The 19,947-nt window shown below is 46.5% G+C and overlaps 1 protein-coding gene across 7 annotated transcripts in view; it reads right to left on the reverse strand.

The window, feature by feature from the left end:
• Positions 1-19,947, reverse strand: part of LOC140390079 (centrosomal protein of 63 kDa-like) — a 157,951-nt gene that overhangs the window by 8,897 nt on the left and 129,107 nt on the right. For 6 of the 7 annotated variants that reach the window (XM_072474968.1, XM_072474966.1, XM_072474965.1 and 3 more), the window contains 3 exons: positions 18,538-18,609; positions 14,617-14,819; positions 7,124-7,463 (listed from right to left, as the gene is read on the reverse strand). In XM_072474968.1, the coding sequence (XP_072331069.1) occupies positions 7,124-7,463; positions 14,617-14,819; positions 18,538-18,609 (615 nt within the window). The remainder of the gene's footprint in view (positions 1-7,123; positions 7,464-14,616; positions 14,820-18,537; positions 18,610-19,947) is intronic. The other variant, XM_072474969.1, reaches the window with a different exon arrangement.

Consider the following 19,947-nt stretch of genomic DNA (forward strand, 5'->3'; position numbering starts at 1 on the left):
CTTTGGGGGGGTTTAAACTAATGCAGCAGGGGCATGGGAACCTGGATTGTAGTTTTAGGGTAAGGGAGAATGAGAGTATAGAGGTCAGGAGCACAGATTTGACGTCGCAGGAGGGGGCCAGCGTTCAGGTAGGTGGTTTGAAGTGTGTCTACTTCAATGCCAGGAGTATACGAAACAAGGTAGGGGAACTGGCAGCGTGGGTTGGTACCTGGGACTTCGATGTTGTGGCCATTTCGGAGACATGGATAGAGCAGGGACAGGAATGGATGTTGCAGGTTCCGGGGTTTAGGTGTTTTAGTAAGCTCAGAGAAGGAGGCAATAGAGGGGGAGGTGTGGCGCTGCTAGTCAAGAGCAGTATTACGGTGGCGGAGAGGATGCTAGATGGGGACTCTTCCGAGGTAGTATTGGCTGAAGTTAGAAACAGGAAAGGAGAGGTCACCCTGTTGGGAGTTTTTTATAGGCCTCCTAATAGTTCTAGGGATGTAGAGGAAAGGATGGCGAAGATGATTCTGGATATGAGCGAAAGTAACAGGGTAGTTATTATGGGAGACTTTAACTTTCCAAATATTGACTGGAAAATATATAGTTCGAGTACAATAGATGGGTCGTTTTTTGTACAGTGTGTGCAGGAGGGTTTCCTGAAACAATATGTTGACAGGCCAACAAGAGGCGAGGCCACGTTGGATTTGGTTTTGGGTAATGAACCAGGCCAGGTGTTGGATTTGGAGGTAGGAGAGCACTTTGGGGACAGTGACCACAATTCGGTGACGTTTACGTTAATGATGGAAAGGGATAAGTATACACCGCAGGGCAAGAGTTATAGCTGGGGGAAGGGCAATTATGATGCCATTAGACGTGACTTGGGGGGGATAAGGTGGAGAAGTAGGCTGCAAGTGTTGGGCACACTGGATAAGTGGGGCTTGTTCAAGGATCAGCTACTGCGTGTTCTTGATAAGTATGTACCGGTCAGACAGGGAGGAAGGCGTCGAGCGAGGGAACCGTGGTTTACCAAGGAAGTGGAATCTCTTGTTAAGAGGAAGAAGAAGGCCTATGTGAAGATGAAGTGTGAAGTTTCGGTTGGGGCGATGGATAGTTACAAGGTAACGAGGAAGGATCTAAAGAGAGAGCTAAGACGAGCAAGGAGGGGACATGAGAAGTATTTGGCAGGAAGGATCAAGGAAAACCCAAAAGCTTTCTATAGGTATGTCAGGAATAAGCGAATGACTAGGGAAAGAGTAGGACCAGTCAAGGACAGGGATGGGAAATTGTGTGTGGAGTCTGAAGAGATAGGCGAGATACTAAATGAATATTTTTCGTCAGTATTCACTCAGGAAAAAGATAATGTTGTGGAGGAGAATGCTGAGCCCCAGGCTAATAGAATAGATGGCATTGAGGTACGTAGAGAAGAGGTGTTGGCAATTCTGGACAGGCTGAAAATAGATAAGTCCCCGGGACCTGATGGGATTTATCCTAGGATTCTATGGGAGGCCAGGGAAGAGATTGCTGGACCTTTGGCTTTGATTTTTATGTCATCATTGGCTACAGGAATAGTGCCAGAGGACTGGAGGACAGCAAATGTGGTCCCTTTGTTCAAAAAGGGGAGCAGAGACAACCCCGGCAACTATAGACCGGTGAGCCTCACGTCTGTAGTGGGTAAAGTCTTGGAGGGGATTATAAGGGACAAGATTTATAATCATCTAGATAGGAATAATATGATCAGGGATAGTCAGCATGGCTTTGTGAAGGGTAGGTCATGCCTCACAAACCTTATTGAGTTCTTTGAGAAGGTGACTGAACAGGTAGACGAGGGTAGAGCAGTTGATGTGGTGTATATGGATTTCAGCAAAGCGTTTGATAAGGTTCCCCACGGTAGGCTATTGCAAAAAATACGGAGGCTGGGGATTGAGGGTGATTTAGAGATGTGGATCAGAAATTGGCTAGCTGAAAGAAGACAGAGGGTGGTGGTTGATGGGAAATGTTCAGAATGGAGTACAGTCACAAGTGGAGTACCACAAGGATCTGTTCTGGGGCCGTTGCTGTTTGTCATTTTTATCAATGACCTAGAGGAAGGCGCAGAAGGGTGGGTGAGTAAATTTGCAGACGATACTAAAGTCGGTGGTGTTGTCGATAGTGTGGAAGGATGTAGCAGGTTACAGAGGGATATAGATAAGCTGCAGAGCTGGGCTGAGAGGTGGCAAATGGAGTTTAACGTAGAGAAGTGTGAGGTGATTCACTTTGGAAGGAATAACAGGAATGCGGAATATTTGGCTAATGGTAAAGTTCTTGAAAGTGTGGATGAGCAGAGGGATCTAGGTGTCCATGTACATAGATCCCTGAAAGTTGCCACCCAGGTTGATAGGGTTGTGAAGAAGGCCTATGGAGTGTTGGCCTTTATTGGTAGAGGGATTGAGTTCCGGAGTCGGGAGGTCCTGTTGCAGCTGTACAGAACTCTGGTACGGCCGCATTTGGAGTATTGCGTGCAGTTCTGGTCACCGCATTATAGGAAGGACGTGGAGGCTTTGGAGCGGGTGCAGAGGAGATTTACCAGGATGTTGCCTGGTATGGAGGGAAAATCTTATGAGGAAAGGCTGACGGACTTGAGGTTGTTTTCGTTGGAGAGAAGAAGGTTAAGAGGAGACTTAATAGAGGCATACAAAATGATCAGGGGGTTGGATAGGGTGGACAGTGAGAGCCTTCTGCCGCGGATGGATATGGCTGGCACGAGGGGACATAACTTTAAACTGAGGGGTAATAGATATAGGACAGAGGTCAGAGGTAGGTTCTTTACGCAAAGAGTAGTGAGGCCGTGGAATGCCCTACCTGCTACAGTAGTGAACTCGCCAACATTGAGGGCATTTAAAAGTTTATTGGATAAACATATGGATGATAATGGCATAGTGTAGGTTAGATGGCTTTTGTTTCGGTGCAACATCGTGGGCCGAAGGGCCTGTACTGCGCTGTATTGTTCTATGTTCTATGTTCTAAGCTGCAGAAAGGCAGTTCGAGGAGTATCACCCGACTTAGGTAGTATGGGTTGAAGTCAGAAATAGGAAAGGAGCAGTCACCTTGTTAGGAGTTTTCTATAGGCCCCCCAATAGTCGTCCCTCATCCTTCTCCGTTCTAATGAGAAAAGGCCTAGCACCCTCAACCTTTCCTCGTAAGACCTACTCTCCATTCCAGGCAACATCCTGGTAAATCTCCTTTGCACCTTTTCCAAAGATTCCACATCCTTCCTAAAATGAGGCGACCAGAACTGTACACAGTACTCCAAATGTGGCCTTACCAATGTTTTGTACATCTGCACCATCACTTCACGGCTCTTAAATTCAATCCCTCTGTTAATGAACGCTAGCACACCACAGGCCTTCTTTACAGCTCTATCCACTTGAGTGGCAACTTTCAAAGATGTATGAACATAGACAAACAAAACAAAGAACAAAGAAATGTACAGCACAGGAACAGGCCCTTCGGCCCTCCAAGCCCGTGCCGACCATGCTGCCCGACTAAACTACAATCTTCTACACTTCCTGGGTCCGTATCCCTCTATTCCCATCCTATTCATGTATTTGTCAAGATGCCCCTTAAATGTCACTATCGTCCCTGCTTCCACCACCTCCTCCGGTAGCGAGTTCCAGGTACCCACTACCCTCTGTGTAAAAAAACTTGCCTCGTACATCTACTCTAAACCTTGCCCCTCTCACCTTAAACCTATGCCCCATAGTAATTGACCCGTCTACCCCGGGGAAAAGCCTCTGACTATGCCCCTCATAATTTTGTAGACCTCTATCAGGTCGCCCCTCAACCTCCTTCGTTCCAGTGAGAACCAACCGAGTTTATTCAACCGCTCCTCATAGCTAATGCCCCCCATACCAGGCAACATTCTGGTAAATCTCTTCTGCACCCTCTCTAAAGCCTCCACATCCTTCTGGTAGTATGGCGACCAGAATAGAACACTATACTCCAAGTGTGGCCTAACTAAGGTTCTATACAGCTGCAACATGACTTGCCAATTCTTATACTCAATGCCCCGGCCAATGAAGGCAAGCATGCCGTATGCCTTCTTGACTACCTTCTCCACCTGTGTTGCCCCTTTCAGTGACCTGTGGACCTGTACTCCTAGATCTCTTTGACTTTCAATACTCTTGAGGGTTCTACCATTCACTGTATATTCCCTACCTGCATTAGACCTTCCAAAATGCATTACCTCACATTTGTCCGGATTAAACTCCATCTGCCATCTCTCCGCCCAAGTCTCCAAACAATATAAATCCTGCTGTATCCTCTGACAGTCCTCATCGCTATCCGCAATTCCACCAACCTTTGTGTCGTCTGCAAACTTACTAATCAGACCAGTTACATTTTCCTCCAAATCATTTATATATACTACAAAGAGCAAAGGTCCCAGCACTGATCCCTGTGGAACACCACTGGTCACAGCCCTCCAATTAGAAAAGCATCCTTCCATTGCTACTCTCTGCCTTCTATGACCTAGCCAGTTCTGTATCCACCTTGCCAGCTCACCCCTGATCCCGTGTGACTTCACCTTTTGTACTAGTCTACCATGAGGGACCTTGTCAAAGGCCTTACTGAAGTCCATATAGACAACATCCACTGCCCTACCTGCATCAAGCATCTTAGTGACCTCCTCGAAAAACTCTATCAAGTTAGTGAGACACGACCTCCCCTTCACAAGACCATGCTGCCTCTCACTAATACGTCCATTTGCTTCCAAATGGGAGTAGATCCTGTCTCGAAGAATTCTCTCCAGTAATTTCCCTACCACTGAAATAAGGCTCACCGGCCTGTAGTTCCCTGGATTATCCGTGCTACCCTTCTTAAACAGAGGAACAACATTGGCTATTCTCCAGTCCTCCGGGACATCACCTGAAGACAGTGAGGATCCAAAGATTTCAGTCAAGGCCTCAGCAATTTCCTCTCCAGCCTCCTTCAGTATTCTGGGGTAGATCCCATCAGGCCCTGGGGACTTTTATCATAGATTATCATAGAATTTACAATGCAGAAGGAGGCCATTCGGCCCATCGAGTCCGCACCGGCTCTTGGAAAGAGCACCCGACCCAAGGTCAACACCTCCACCCTATCCCCACAACCCAGCAACCCCACCCAACATTAAGGGCAATTTTGGACACCAAGGGCAATTTATCATGGCCAATCCACCTAACCTGCACATCTTTGGACTGTGGGAGGAAACCGGAGCACCCGGAGGAAACCCACGCACACACGGGGAGGATGTGCAGATCTACCTTAATATTTTTTAAGACACCCAACACCTCGTCTTTTTGGATCTCAATGTGACCCAGGCTATCTACCCACCCTTCTCCAGACTCAACATCTACCAATTTATTCTCTTTGGTGAATACTGATGCAAAGTATTCATTTAGTACCTCGCCCATTTCCTCTGGCTCCACACATAGGTTCCCTTGCCTATCCTTCAGCCAACCCTTTCCCTGGCTACCCTTTTGCTTTTTATGTACATGTAAAAAGCCTTGGGATTTTCCTTAACCCTATTTGCCAATGACTTTTCGTGACCCCTTCTAGCCCTCCTCACTCCTTGCTTAAGTTCCTTCCTACTTTCCTTATATTCCACACAGGCTTCGTCTGTTCCCAGCCTTTTAGCCCTGACAAATGCCTCCTTTTTCTTTTTGACGAGGCCTACAATATCTCTCGTTATCCAAGGTTCCCGAAAATTGCCATATTTATCCTTCTTCCTCACAGGAACATGCCGGTCCTGAATTCCTTTCAACAGACACTTGAAAGCCTCCCACATGTCAGACGTTGATTTGTCCTCAAACATCCGCCCCCAATCTATGTTCTTCAGTTCCCGTCTAATATTGTTAGAATTAGCCTTCCCCCAATTTAGCACATTCATCCTAGGACCACTCTTATCCTTGTCCACCAGCACTTTAAAACTTACTGAATTGTGGTCACTGTTCCCGCAATGCTCCCCTACTGAAACATCTACCACCTGGCCAGGCTCATTCCCCAATACCAGGTCCCATACCGCCCCTTCCCTAGTTGGACTGTCTACATATTGTTTTAAGAAGCCCTCCTGGATGCTCCTTACAAACTCCGCCCCGTCTAAGCCCCTGGCACTAAGTGAGTCCCAGTCAATATTGGGGAAGACCCCAAGTTCTCCCTGCTCCTCCACATTGCCAAGAACACTACCGTTAACCCTGTATTCCGCATTCATATTTGTCCTTCCAAAATGGACTTTTCAGGGTTAAACTCAATCTGCCACTTCTCAGCCCAGCTCTGTATCCTATCTATGTCTCTTTGCAGCCGACAACAGCCCTCCTCACTATCCACAACTCCACCAATCTTCGTATCGTCTGCAAATTTACTGACCCACCCTTCAACTCCCTCATCCAAATCATTAATGAAAATCACAAACAGCAGAGGACCCAGAACCGATCCCTGCGGTACGCCACTGGTAACTGGGCTCCAGGCTGAATATTTGCCATCCACCACCACTCTCTGACGTCTATCGGTTAGCCAGTTCGTTATCCAACTGGCCAAATTTCCCACTACACCATGCCTCCTTACTTTGCATAAGCCTACCATGAGGAACCTTATCAAATGCCTTACTAAAATCCATGTACACTACATCCACTGCTTTACCTTCATCCACATGCTTGATCACCTCCTTGATCATCTTAACATTTCACTGCCTAGAAAATGTATTTTGTCCCTGGCTGTTATTGTCAATTATTTTAAACATGTGGGCAGCACAGTAACGAGTGGTTAGCATTGCTGCCTCACAGTGCTGAGGTCCCAGGTTCGATCCCGACTCTGGGTCACTGTCCACGTGGAGTGTGCACAATCTCCCCGTGTTTGCGTGGGTTTCGCCTCCACAACCCAAAGATGTGCAGGCAAGGTGGATTAGCCACGCTAAATTTCCCCTTAATTGGAAAAAAAATGAATTGGGTACTCTAAATTTATTTTTTTTTAAATTATTTTAAACATGTTTTACTTATTCACTTGCCAGTGAAAAAAGTTTTTCCTTGTTTACTCTATCAATATCCCTCATATTTACATTTTGGAATAAAATACAATGAAGAGAATCCAAGGGTTCATACACAATAAATGTACTACACAACTCACTTACCAAAAGCAGGAACTGTTCACTGGAAAGTGAATGGACCGACTGTCCTGATACATTGTCAGAAAAATCTGTTTCATTCTCATCAGCAGACAGGGTGATACAGGAAGTGATCCTGTGCAGAGATTCCGAAAACGAAGCTTCAGATGAATCACTCTGAGCTACATTGGAAAAGCCCCTCTCTGGAACCTGGCCCTCTTTAAACTGGCGAAAGTCAGTCTCTGTACATTGGTCCTGATCTTGCAATGCCTGTTTGTTTCCTTCAGAGTGAACAGCTATCTCCCGGAGTCTGTTCTGCAGCTCTCTCATTTCCTTCTTATGTTCAAGCTGGAGCTCCTCTACTCGTCTACAAATATTCAGAAAGTTTCAGATTATACAATTGTTCCTCTAATGAATAGAATTAAAACAAGTGCTGGGAGCTATAAAATATTGTTCCAGTGACGACCACGGAGGAGTAGGTCGCACATTCGATAGCTCACGCCTGAAACGGACTTTCGGACCTTTTTTCCCGACTTTTCTCGGACTTTAGGGGATAGATCGGTGTAGTGGACGATATTAAGATGGGTTCCCCCTCCGATGTATGGCTAATTGGACTAGAAGTGGCCGTGTGAAAAGCCTCAGCCCAGATAGAGTGAAGCAGTCGGAGCTGGGACCGCGGGGCAGCATGGCGGAGGGTCAGGACCAGGGAGCGGCGGCTCAGTGGTCTAAGGAGCAACAGATGAAGTTCTTTAAGGACTGTTTCGCTGAGCTGAAAAAGGAAACGCTGGACCCGATCATGGCTGCGATCGAACAAGTGGTTTTGAATCAGGCGGCCCAAGGGAAAGCGATACAAGAAATTGAGCTGAAGTTGTCCAGCCAGGAGGACTATCTAACCTTGCTGGAGCACAAGGTGGAGGTGTTGGATGAGCGCCACAAGAGAATGCAGGAGAAGTTGGAGGACCTGGAGAACAGGTCCAGGAGGCAGAACTTAAGGATCGTTGGCCTCCCTGAAGGAATTGAGGGATCGATTGCGGGAGCATTTGTGGCGAGTATGCTGGAGACGCTGATGGGGTCCGGGGCGTTTTCTCGTCCCCTGGAAATGGACGGAGCGCATTGAGCCCTCGCAAGAAGCCTAAGGCGAATGATCCGCCGAGGGCCATGGTGGTGGATTTCCACCGTTTTTTGGACAAAGAACTTGTCTTGCGGTGGGCCAAGAGGAGCGGAGCAGCAGATGGGAGAACAGCGAGGTGCGCATCTACCAGGACCTGGGAGCGGAGCTGGCCAAGAGACGTGCTGATTTTAACCGGGTGAAGGCGATCCTCTTCAAAAAGGGAGTGAAATTCGGGATGCTGTATCCAGCGCGGTTGTGGGTTACACACGAAGGTCGGCACTTTTACTTTGAGGCACCGGACGATGTATGGTCTTTTATCAAGGAAAAGAAGTTGGAAGCGTCTTAAAGGACACTTAATCTCTTGAAGGAGTTACGTGGCGGCGGTTTGTAATTTTTGTAATTCTTGTATCGGTTCCAATAAGACTGTATGTGGTTCTGGGTTAAGTATTGGGCTGGGGTGGTGGTTTGAGGGTGCTTTGTGTTTGTTGAGAGGTTGGATGCGGAGGGGGGAGGGAGGCCCCGAAGTTGGTGCTATTCTGTGGGAGGTTGGGTCTGGTTTCAAGTGATTGTTTCTGCATTGGTTTATGTTAATTTTTTTAACTTGAGGATGTTTACTTACTGGGGACTGCGATGTTTTTAAATGGTTTATGCACGTCGGGAGAGGGGTTCGAACAATAGGGAGCCAGACTGTTTGCGGGGTCAGCATGGGTCAGCTGACTCTCGGAAGCATGGTGGGGGGTGCACATGTACTAAGATGGTGCTTGACCTGGGAGATTAGATTTCTGTTATTGGGGGGGGGGGGGGGGGAGGCTGCTTCGCTGACAGGGGAGGAACTATTATCGGGGAACAAAAGGGAGGTTGAAGGCGGTTGCTGCTTGTGGGGAAGCGGGGGGTGCGGGCTCTGGGCTGGCCAAAAAAAGGTTATGGCTAGTCGGCGGGGGGTGGGTGTGTGTGCGTGTGGCAGCCCCCCGTCCAGGCTGATTACGTGGAATGTGAGGTGTTTGATTGGGCCGGTCAAAAGGGCTTGCGTTTTCGCGCATTTAAAGGGGCTGGAGGCAGACGTAGCAATGCTTCAGGAGGCACATCTAAAGATTATTGATATTGATCAGACGAGATTGAGGTGGGGGTGGGTTGGTCAGGTGTTTCACTCTGGGCTGGACTCAAAGACCAGGGGGGTAGCGATATTGTTCAGCAAGCGGGTGGCGTTTGAGGCTGGAAGAATTGTGGCAGGTAAGGGGGGTAGATATATTATGGTGAGTGGGAAGTTGGAGGGTGTACGGATGGTGCTTGTAAATGTGTACGCTCCGAACTGGGACAATGTGGGATTTATGAGATGGGAGTTAGGCAAGATCCCGGTCCTAGAGTCTCATGGCTTGATCATGGTGGGGGACTTTAACACGGTCATGGTTCCCCATGAACTCCAGCGAAGGAGTTGAGGGGTTTTATGGAGCAGATGGGGGTGTAGACCCGTGGAGATCCGAACAGCCGAGGGCGAGGGAGTTTTCTTTTTTTTATCATGTCCATAAAGTTTACTCTTGCATTGATTTTTTTGTTCTAAGCAGGGCGCTAATTCTGAAGGTGGCGGGGACGGAGTATTCGGCGATTGCAGTCTCTGATCCATTGGGTGGATTTGCGGTCGAGTGAGGAGAGAGGGCAGCGCCCGCTCTGGAGACTGGATGTGGGGTTGTTAGCGGACAAAGCGGTCTGCGGGCGGGTGAATAAGTCCATTCAGAATTACCTGGATACAAACGATACGGGTGAGGTATCAGCAGCGGTGGTTTGGGAGGCTCTGAAAGCAGTTGTCAGAGGGGAACTAATTTCGATTCAGTCCCACAGAGAAAAGGTGGAACGAGCAGAGAGGGAGAGATTAGTGGAGGAGATACTTCGAGTGGATAGGAGATATGCGGAGGCCCCGGACACGGGGCTCTAGAGGGAGCGTCGGAAACTACACGCAGAGTTTGAGTTGTTGACCACGGGGAGGGCGGTGCAGCAGTTGAGGAGAGCAAGGGGGGCAGTCTACGAATATAGGGAAAAGGCGAGCAGGATGTTGGCGCACCAGCTTAGGAAGAGAGAAGCGGCCAGGGAGATTGGGAGAATAGGGAGGGCAACATGGTCTTGGACTCAGAGGGGGTGAATGACGTTTTTAAAGAATTTTATAGCAAACTATATGAGTCGGAACCCCCGCCTGGTGTAGAAGGGATGAGGCAGTTCCTGGATCAGTTGAGGTTTCCAAGGCTGGAGGAGGACCTGGTCGAGGGGCTGGGGGCCCCGATTGAAGCAGAGGAAATTGTTAAAGGACTGGAGGGCATGCAGTCGGGCAAGGCTCCGGGGCCGGACGGTTACCCGGTAGAATTCTATAAGATGTTCTCAGAGGTGTTGTGCCCACTGCTGATGAGGACCTTTAATGAGGCTAAAGAGAGGGCAACGATGTCGCAGGCCTCGATTTCGCTCATCCTTAAAGGAGAAAAAGACCCGGAGCAATGTGGGTCATATAGGCCGATCTCGCTTTTGAATGTAGATACCAAGCTGCTGGCTAAGATTTTGGCCACTAGGATAAAAGACTGTGTCCCGGGAGCGATAGGGGAGGACCAAACCGGATTTAAGGGTAGACAGCTCAATGCTAACGTTCAGAGGATTTTGAATGTAATTATGATGCCCTCAGAAGGAGAGGAGGCGGAGGTTGCGATGGACACGGAGAAGGCTTTTGATTAGGTGGAGTGGGAGTATCGTTGGGAGACGCTGGGACGGTTTGGATTTGGTGAGGGCTTCATCGACTGGGTGCGATTGCTCTACCCGGCGCCGGTAGCGAGTGTGCGCACGAACCGGCTGAGGTTGAGGTACTTTAAGCTACACCGAGGGTCGAGGCAGAGGTGCCCCCTCTCCCCGTTGTTGTTCGCTCTGGCTATAGAGCCATTGGCCTTGGCGCTGAGAGCGTCAAGGAAGTAGCAGGGGCCGGTTCGGGGGGGGGGGGGGGGGGGGGGGGGCGGAAGAGAGCACCGGGTTTGGCTGTACGTGGGCGATCTGCTCGGACCCGGTGGAGGGGATGGGGGAGGTTATGCAGATCTTGGGGGAATTTGGCAGGTTCTCGGGGTACAAATTGAATATGGGAAAAAGTGAATATGGGAATGGCGGCAGCATTGAGGATCTGGGGGCAATGGAGGAATGGAGGAGGTATAAGAAGGTGGAGGGTGCGTCAGTCTGGACCCCGATTTGTAACAACCACAGGTTCGCGCCGGGCAGGATAGATTGTGGATTCCGAAGTTGGCAGAGAGCAAGAATTAGACGGATGGGGGATCTATTCATAGATGGGAGTTTTCCCAGTCTGAAGGCGCTGGAGGACAAGTTCAAGCTGCCGCCGGGGAATGGTTTCAGATATTTAGTCCGGGACTTTGAGGAAATAGGTGTTGGCTTTCCCGTTGATCCCGCCATGGGGGATACAGGACATAGTGGTGTCCGGTACCTGGGTGGGGGAGGGGAACGTGTTGGATATCTATCAGGAGTTGTTGGAGGCGGAGGAGACCCTGGTGGAGAAACTGAAGGGCAAGTGGGAGGAGGAGCTAGGATGGGAGTTAGAGGCGGGTCTGTGGGCAGACGCCCTAAGCAGGGTTAATTCCTCCTCATCCTGTGCTAGGCTCAGTCTAATACAGTTTAAAGTGGTACACTGGGCACACATGACAGCGGCGAGGATGAGCAAGTTTTTCGGGGTAGAAGATAGATGTGCGAGGTGTGTGGGAAGCCCAGCAAACCATGTCCATATGTTTTGGGCATGCCCGAAGCTTGGAGGATTCTGGCAGGGGTTTGCCAAGGCAATGTCCAAGGTGCTTGGTACGCGGGTGGTGCCAAGTCCAGAGATAGCGATCTTTGGAGTGTCAGAAGACCCAGGAGTTCAGGGAGTGAAAGAGGCCGACGTTTTGGCCTTTGCCTCCCTGGCAGCCTGGAGACGGATCCTTTTAATATGGAGAGACTCGAAGCCCCCGAGTGTGGAGACTTGGGTCAGTGACATGGCTGGGTTTCTCAAGCTGGAGAAAATAAAGTTTGCCTTGAGGGGGTCAATGCTGGGGTTCTGTCGGAGGTGGCAGCCGTTCGTCGACTTTCTTGGGGAAAATTAAAATGTCAGCAGAAGCAGCATTCTGAAGGGGGGGGCGGGTAGGTGCAATATGGTTAAGGGATGTACAGGAGGGGTTGGATGGGAAATGTCTAGTTTACCATGTTGCTGTTTATGTTATTATTGTTTTGTTTGTTATTGTTATAAAAATTTTGCAAATGCTTCAATAAAAATATTTTAAAAATAAATAAATAAAATATTGTTGCATGAATCAATTAACGTTATCACATTTAAAAGGAATTTTGACCAAAAGCTATTGCACAAATACCATTTTACTTTGGGGAAGGAAACTTGCTCCTTTCTGGCCTGCTCTATATAGGACTCCAGTCATACTGCAGCGTGATCCACTATTCAGTAGTCTAGCAAGCTATTTATTTGTGTCTAAGCCAGTACAAAAAATAATGGGAATAAAAGAGGATGGGCTACGTGGCTGAACATGCTACCTAATAGCATAGAAGAACAACTTAATCAGCTGGGCTGCAGTATTGTTAGAAGGCAGCCAACACCGCACTGTCAGGGTCACTAGTAAAGGGCATTGGTAACTTTAACCTTTAACATGGTTACATAAACATGAATATAGTCCATTTCAGTCTTTCTTTTCAACCTTCTAATGTTCCAGTCTTCTCACAATTCAAAGTCGTAATTAAAGCATCTGCAATCACGTTTTATCGGACTGCTACATTTTTAAGTTCAATGGTTGTAGCAATAAACTACATGTAAACAGTCTTGCATTCAATCCTTAAACTATTCCAGGTCAGGCAGTGGTTATGGAGAGAGGAATCTGTCCAATTTTGTTAAAAAATCTAACTCTAGTTTCTCTCTCTACAGCTGGTACCAGACATTCTGGACCTTCATATTTACTGCTCTCATATCACAAACCTTTAGGTTTAGCAACTCTTTAAAACTTCTTGAAATATTTCCTTGTTGCTTTTTACTTCATTTAGAAGTTTGCTGTATTTCACAGCTCTTCCAGTCTACTGGAGTTTTATTTTCCCTGTTCTGGATTTGCACTACCTGTGAGAACATGCTTTCTGATTTTGCTCCTGAATGATCTAGTTCTAAGTTAAATTTTAAGATTATTTGGATTCTTAATCAAAGGAATTTCCTTCTCAATCTCTAACCTATTGAAAGCCTTAAATGCCATTATTACATCCCTCCTAAATTTTTTTACACTCAAAGTACACAAAACAAGTTAAAGCACTCTGTCTTCAAGTTACTTGTTTGCATTTAGTCAATGAGACATTTGATAAGCTTGTGTTTTTATGGACTAATCACAGATGCTTTGTCCCATGAATGTAAATCATAGAATCATAGAATTTACAGTGCCGAAGGAGGCCATTTGGCCCATCGAGTCTGCACCAGCCCTTGGAAAGAACACCCTAATTAAGCCCACACCTCCACCATATCCCTGTAACCCCACCTAACCTTTTAGACATGAAGGGGCAATTTAGCATGGCCAATCCACCTAGCCTGCACATCTTTGGACTGTGAGAGAAAACCGAAGCACCTGGAGGAAACCCACGCAGACACGGGGAAAACGTGCAGACTCTGCACAGACAGTCGCCCAAGACCGGAACTGAAACCGGGAGCTTGGAGCCGAGAGGCAGCAGTGCTAACCATTGTGCCACCGTGCCGCCCCTAGATGTAAAGTCTTTGAAAATGTGGTACCTATGACTGCTTAATTTTTAATGATATTGATATAAACACATTTGGTATTATGTCCATGTGGTAATGCTAACCAACTGGTTTTTGACACCATTAAGTTGGAACACTGTCCAAAGTAACTACTACTTAAAACATAACTTTCAGGCTGTGGCTATTGAGATGTTAAGTATTTTTCTCTAAACACTCTAAATAAAACACTCAATCCATTTATTTTTCTTTTTTGGGGCGTGAGCATCATTGGCAAGATCAGCATTTATTGTCCATCCCTAATTGCCCCAGGGCACATGGTGGTGAGCCACCTGCAAGTTGCTGTCTTTCTCGGCCATTTCAGAGGGTACTTAAAAGTCAACCACATTGGTTGTGCTCTGAAGTCACATGTGTGCCGACCAGGTAAGGACGGCATTTCCTCTCCTAAACGGTATAGTATCCGAAATAGGTTTTCACAACAGTCCAGATCATTATTAGTAAAACTAGCATTTCATTCCAGAATTATGAACGACTTGAATTCCCCTGGTTGCCAGTGAACTCATGTCTCTGGAACATTAGGCCATCACTCTCATGGTGTTGTAAATGTTAGCGATTAATGCAGTGCATCTGATTGAGATTTAATTACATATCTTGCCTGACAAGTTTTCATACCTATCCTCCACTTCTCTGATATCTGTCAGCTTGTTCTGTATCTGCAGCAGGAGCAACTCATATCTGTCCTGAGACACCTTGGCTGACATATCCAGCTTATTTCTCACATCAGCCAATTCTTGTTGGAGCTGCTGGTTTTCTTGTTCCAGTCGCCTCAGAGATGAAATGTAGCCATCACGAAGATCTGTCATTGAACAATTCCGCTGTCATTGGAATGAATGGAGAGGTTGTTAATTTTTATCCCTTTCTCTCTCTTCCCCTTTGGCAGTCATGGATCCCTACAGCTTACTGAATAGCCATTCTTCAAGTGTCAACCTGGTGTCAGACTATTCATTCTCAGGCAGCATCACGGCTAAATATAATAATAATAATCTTTACTTGTGTCACAAGAAGGCTTCCATTAACACTGCAATGAAGTTACTGTGAAAATTCCCTAGTCACCACACTCTGATGCCTGTTCGGGTACACGGAGGGAGAATTCAGAATATCCAATTCATCTAACAAGCACATCTTTCGGGACTTGTGGGAGAAAACAGGGGCACCCGGAGGAAACCCACGCAGACACGGGGAGAACGTGCAGACTCCGCACAGAAGTGACCCAAGCAAGGAATTGAACCTGGGACACTGGCACTGTGAAGCAACACAGTGCTTCACTGTGTCAGGAATAAACAAATGACTAGGGTAAGAGTAGGGCCAGTCAAGGACAGCAGTGGGAAGTTGTGCTTGGAGTCGGAGGAGATAGGAGAGGTGCTAAATGAATATTTTTCATCAGTATTCACACAGAAAAAAGACAATGTTGTCGAGGAGAATACTGAGATTCAGGCTACTAGACTAGAAGGGCTTGAGGTTCATAAGGAGGAGATGTTAGCAATTCTGGAAAGGGTGAAAATAGATAAGTCCCCTGGGCCGGATGGGATTTATCCTAGGATTCTCTGGGAAGCTAGGGAGGAGATTGCTGAGCCGTCGGCTTTGATCTTTAAGTCATCTTTGTCTACAGGAATAGTGCCAGAAGACTGGAGGATAGCAAATGTTGTCCCCTTGTTCAAGAAGGGGAGTAGAGACAACCCCGGTAACTATAGACCAGTGAGCCTTACTTCTGTTGTGGGCAAAATATTGGAAAGGTTTGTAAGAAATAAGATGTATAATCATCTGGAAAGGAATAATTTGATTAGAGATAGTCAACACGGTTTTGTGAAGGATAGGTCGTGCCTCACAAACCTTATTGAGTTCTTTGAGAAGGTGACCAAACAGGTGGATGAGGGTAAAGCTGTTGATGTGGTGTATATGGATTTCAGTAAAGAATTTGATAAGTTTCCCCACGGTAGGCTACTGCAGAAAATACGGAGGCATGGGATTCAGGGTGATTTAGCAGTTTGGATCAGAAATTGGCTAGCTGGAAGAAGACAAAGGGTGGTGGTTGATGGGAACTGTTCAGGCTGGAGTCCAGTAGTGGTGTACCACAAGGATCTGTTTTGGGGCCACTGCTGTTTGTCATTTTTATAAATGACCTGGAGGAGGGTGTAGAAGGATGGGTGAGTAAATTTGCAGATGACACTAAAGTCGGTGGAGTTGTGGACAGTGCGGAACGATGTTACAAGAGGGACATAGATAAGCTGCAGCGCTGGGCTGAGAGGTGGCAAATGGAGTTTAATGCAGAAAAGTGTGAGGTGATTCATTTTGGAAGGAATAAGAGGAAGACAGACAGAGTACTAGGCTAATGGTAAGATTCTTGGCAGTGTGGATGAGCAGAGAGATCTCGGTGTCCATGTACATAGATCCCTGAAAGTTACCACCCAGGTTGAGAGGGTTGTTAAGAAGGCGTATGGTGTGTTAGCTTTTATTGGTAGAGGAATTGAGTTTCGGAGCCATGAGGTCATGTTGCAACTGTACAAAACTCTGGTGCGGCCGCATTTGGAGTATTGCGTGCAATTCTGGTCGCCGCATTATAGGAAGGATGTGGAAGCATTGGAAAGGGTGCAGAGGAGATTCACCAGAATGTTGCCTGGTATGGAGGAAAGATCTTATGAGGAAAGGCTGAGGGACTTGAGGCTGTTTTCGTTAGAGAGAAGAAGGTTAAGAGGTGACTTAATTGAGGCATACAAGATGATCAGAGGATTGGATAGGGTGGACAGTGAGAGCCTTTTTCCTTGGATGGTGATGTCTAGCACGAGGGGACATACCTTTAAATTGAGGGGAGATAGATATAAGATGTCAGAGGTAGGTTCTTTACTCAGAGAGTAGTAAGGGCGTGGAATGCCCTGCCTGCAACAGTAGTGGACTCGCCAACACTAAGGGCATTCAAATGGTCATTGGATAGACATGTGGACGATAAGGGAATAGTGTAGATGGGCTTTAGAGTGGTTTCACAGGTTGGCGCAACATCGAGGGCCGAAGGGCCTGTACTGCGCTGTAATGTTCTATGTTCTACCGTGCTGCACATATATAATCCTATCAACATCCAACATTCACACATTCCAGAATGAACCAAGAACTCTAGTCATTGTTCCATTTATCTAGCCCCAAGGCACTAATATCAATTATAGCTTTACATTGCTAGCCCAGCAGAATTCAGTTACCTCAGCAAGAATGGGCACATGACCCGATATCTTCTGTCACAAGTTGCTAACCGAGCACCCAATGTTCATTTTCAAACCCATGAAACAGTCACTAAGCCCGTAAAGCAATTGTTAATAATAGCATTGGTCATGAACTTTAAAAAAAGAAACATTTCAGCAATCAAATTATTAACATGAAAATGATAATAGCTGCAGAAACTGCATTTATTTCAGTAAAATTAGATTATTTTTGATAAATGTAGCCCTGTACTTTAAAAACATTTCATAATTATAATTGGGCATTATCTTGGAAAATAAATTTAATTTTCTATGACAGACTATTGAGGATCATACCGTAAAACCCTGTTAATGGGGATTTAAGATGAAGTTGTTGAAATGTGTTAGCGAGACAGAGCATCCAACATCTGCATTTATATATCGTCTTTCACAACATTCCACGGTGTTTTACAGCTAATGTAGTACTTAAAAGTCTACTTGTGATTTTAATGTAGGAAACAGGGCAGCTAATTCACACACAGCAAGGTCCACATCATTAAGACCAGGCGATCTGTTTTCCTTTTAGTGATGTTATCAAACGATAAACATTGGCCAGTACACCTATATTTCGCCTATTTTTCTCCAAACTGTGCCTTGGGATTGTATATGTCTACCTCAGTGAACAGTTTGGAGCTTGGTGTAATCTCTGACAGCGCAGCACTAAAGTTTGAGCCTAAATTATGCACCAAAATCTCTGGGGTGGGACGACAACCCACAAACCGCAGTCGATGAAATGCGCTACTCGGTCAATTAGTGAATCATTAAAGAAAGGTATGTGGCTTGGATAGGATGGGCCCTGGATCTCAGACTTGCTGTTGAAAGATCCAATTGGTGTTCAGGTTTTCCCTCAAACTTTGTGCTAATGTTGACTGGAATCATATCTTCTCGACCAATATCTCCAAACTGAACTTAGGGCAAATAATGAAATGAAATGAAAATGAAAATCGCTTATTGTCACAAGTAGGCTTCAAATGAAGTTACTGTGAAAAGCCCCCAGTCGCCACATTCCGGCGCCTGTTCGGGGCGGCTGGTACGGGAATTGAACTGTGCTGCTGGCCTGCCTTGGTCTGCTTTAAAAGCCAGCTTTTAAAGCAGACCAAGGCAGTCCAGAGCACGGTTCAATTCCCGTACCAGCCTCCCCGAACAGGTGCCGGAATGTGGCGACTAGGGGCTTTTCACAGTAACTTCATTTGAGGCTTACTTGTGACAATAAGCGATTTTCATTTTCATTTCATTTCATTAATTGCGGTCAAGAAAAACTGTCAATTATTAAGTGAACCTTAAACTCAAATTCTGAGTATGCCCTTACCCCATCTATTTTTAATGTTGTTGCTAAGTGTTCATTTTCCAATTTCATGGTCTCTAACTGAATCTGGGTAATCTGGAAGAAAGGAAAAGAAAAGCGTTTTAAAATCGAAGAGTTATCTTTTGAGGACTTCAAAGTGACTTGTAATTCAGTGCGTGTCCATTTTGATATTTAAGTACATTAAAGCAGATTCTGTATTGAGTCAAAGACCTAAAAATAAATCAGAAGGCAGGACTCTGTTCAACATGGAAGTAAATAGAATATATAGCACAGAAATAAGCTATTCAACCAAGCCAGACAATGACAGTTTAATGCTCCACTTGAGCCTCCTCCCATCCTTCCTCATTAAACAATCAACAAAACCCCTCTGTTCCCTTCTCCCTATTTAATTTCTTGTGACGATCTTACATCGATGACCACTAATTTGTTCTTCCAAATTTGCAACCTCTGGCATCTGGAAGAACAAGGGCAGCAGATGCTTGGGAACACCGATGCCTTTCTACACAAGCACAGGAGATGCAACACCCGCCCTTTTATCTTCTCTCTCCTCACCATCCAAGGCCCCAAACACTCCTTCCAGGTGAAACAGCGATTTACATGGATTTCTTTTCAGTATATTCGAGTATACACCACACTGCGGTATACAACCGGAGGGCTTCTCAATACACCAGATGGACTGCACGGCATCATCGGGCAAGAGAGGAGGAGTCTGCCTCTGTGCCAACTCCTCCTGGTGCTCAGAAGTAGCGACCCTGGCAAACTACTTCACCCCAGACCTGGAATACCTGACTGTGAAATGCCGCCCATACTACCTTCCACGGGAGTTCACTTCTGCTACCATGATGGGGAGATGCCAGAGCTGGACTGGAGTAGGCACAGTAAGAGGTCTCACAACACCAGGTTAAAGATTTATTTGAAATCACAAGCTTTCGTAGCATTGCTCCTTCATCAGATGAAGTGCCATCGTCACAGTGGTCTACATCCCATCCCAAACGGAAGTGAAGGCAGCGCTTGATGAATTGTACACCGCTATAATTTAAAAAAATAAAACATTTTTTACAGGACCCAATTATTTCTTTCCAATTAAAGGGCAATTTAGTGTGGCCAATCCATCTACCCTGCACATTTTTGGGTTGTGGGGGTGAAACCCACGCAGACAGAGGAAGAATGCAAACTCCACACGGACAGTGATCCAGGGCCAGGATTCGAACCTGGGTCAACGCCGTAGGTAACAATGATAACCACTGTGCCACCGTGCCATCCAGTAGATAGAGGTTGCGTATTTAGTCTGCCCTAGCCAAGCCTTTTGCTCAGCTTCAAGCGCTTCTGAATCATATCCTTTTTCAACCATCTTTTTGATCAACTTCCTAATCTCAATAACAATGGTTTGTATCATACTGCCATCAACTCCCT

This window comes from Scyliorhinus torazame, chromosome 14 (genome assembly GCF_047496885.1).
Source record: "Scyliorhinus torazame isolate Kashiwa2021f chromosome 14, sScyTor2.1, whole genome shotgun sequence".
Taxonomy (NCBI): Eukaryota; Metazoa; Chordata; class Chondrichthyes; order Carcharhiniformes; family Scyliorhinidae; genus Scyliorhinus; species Scyliorhinus torazame.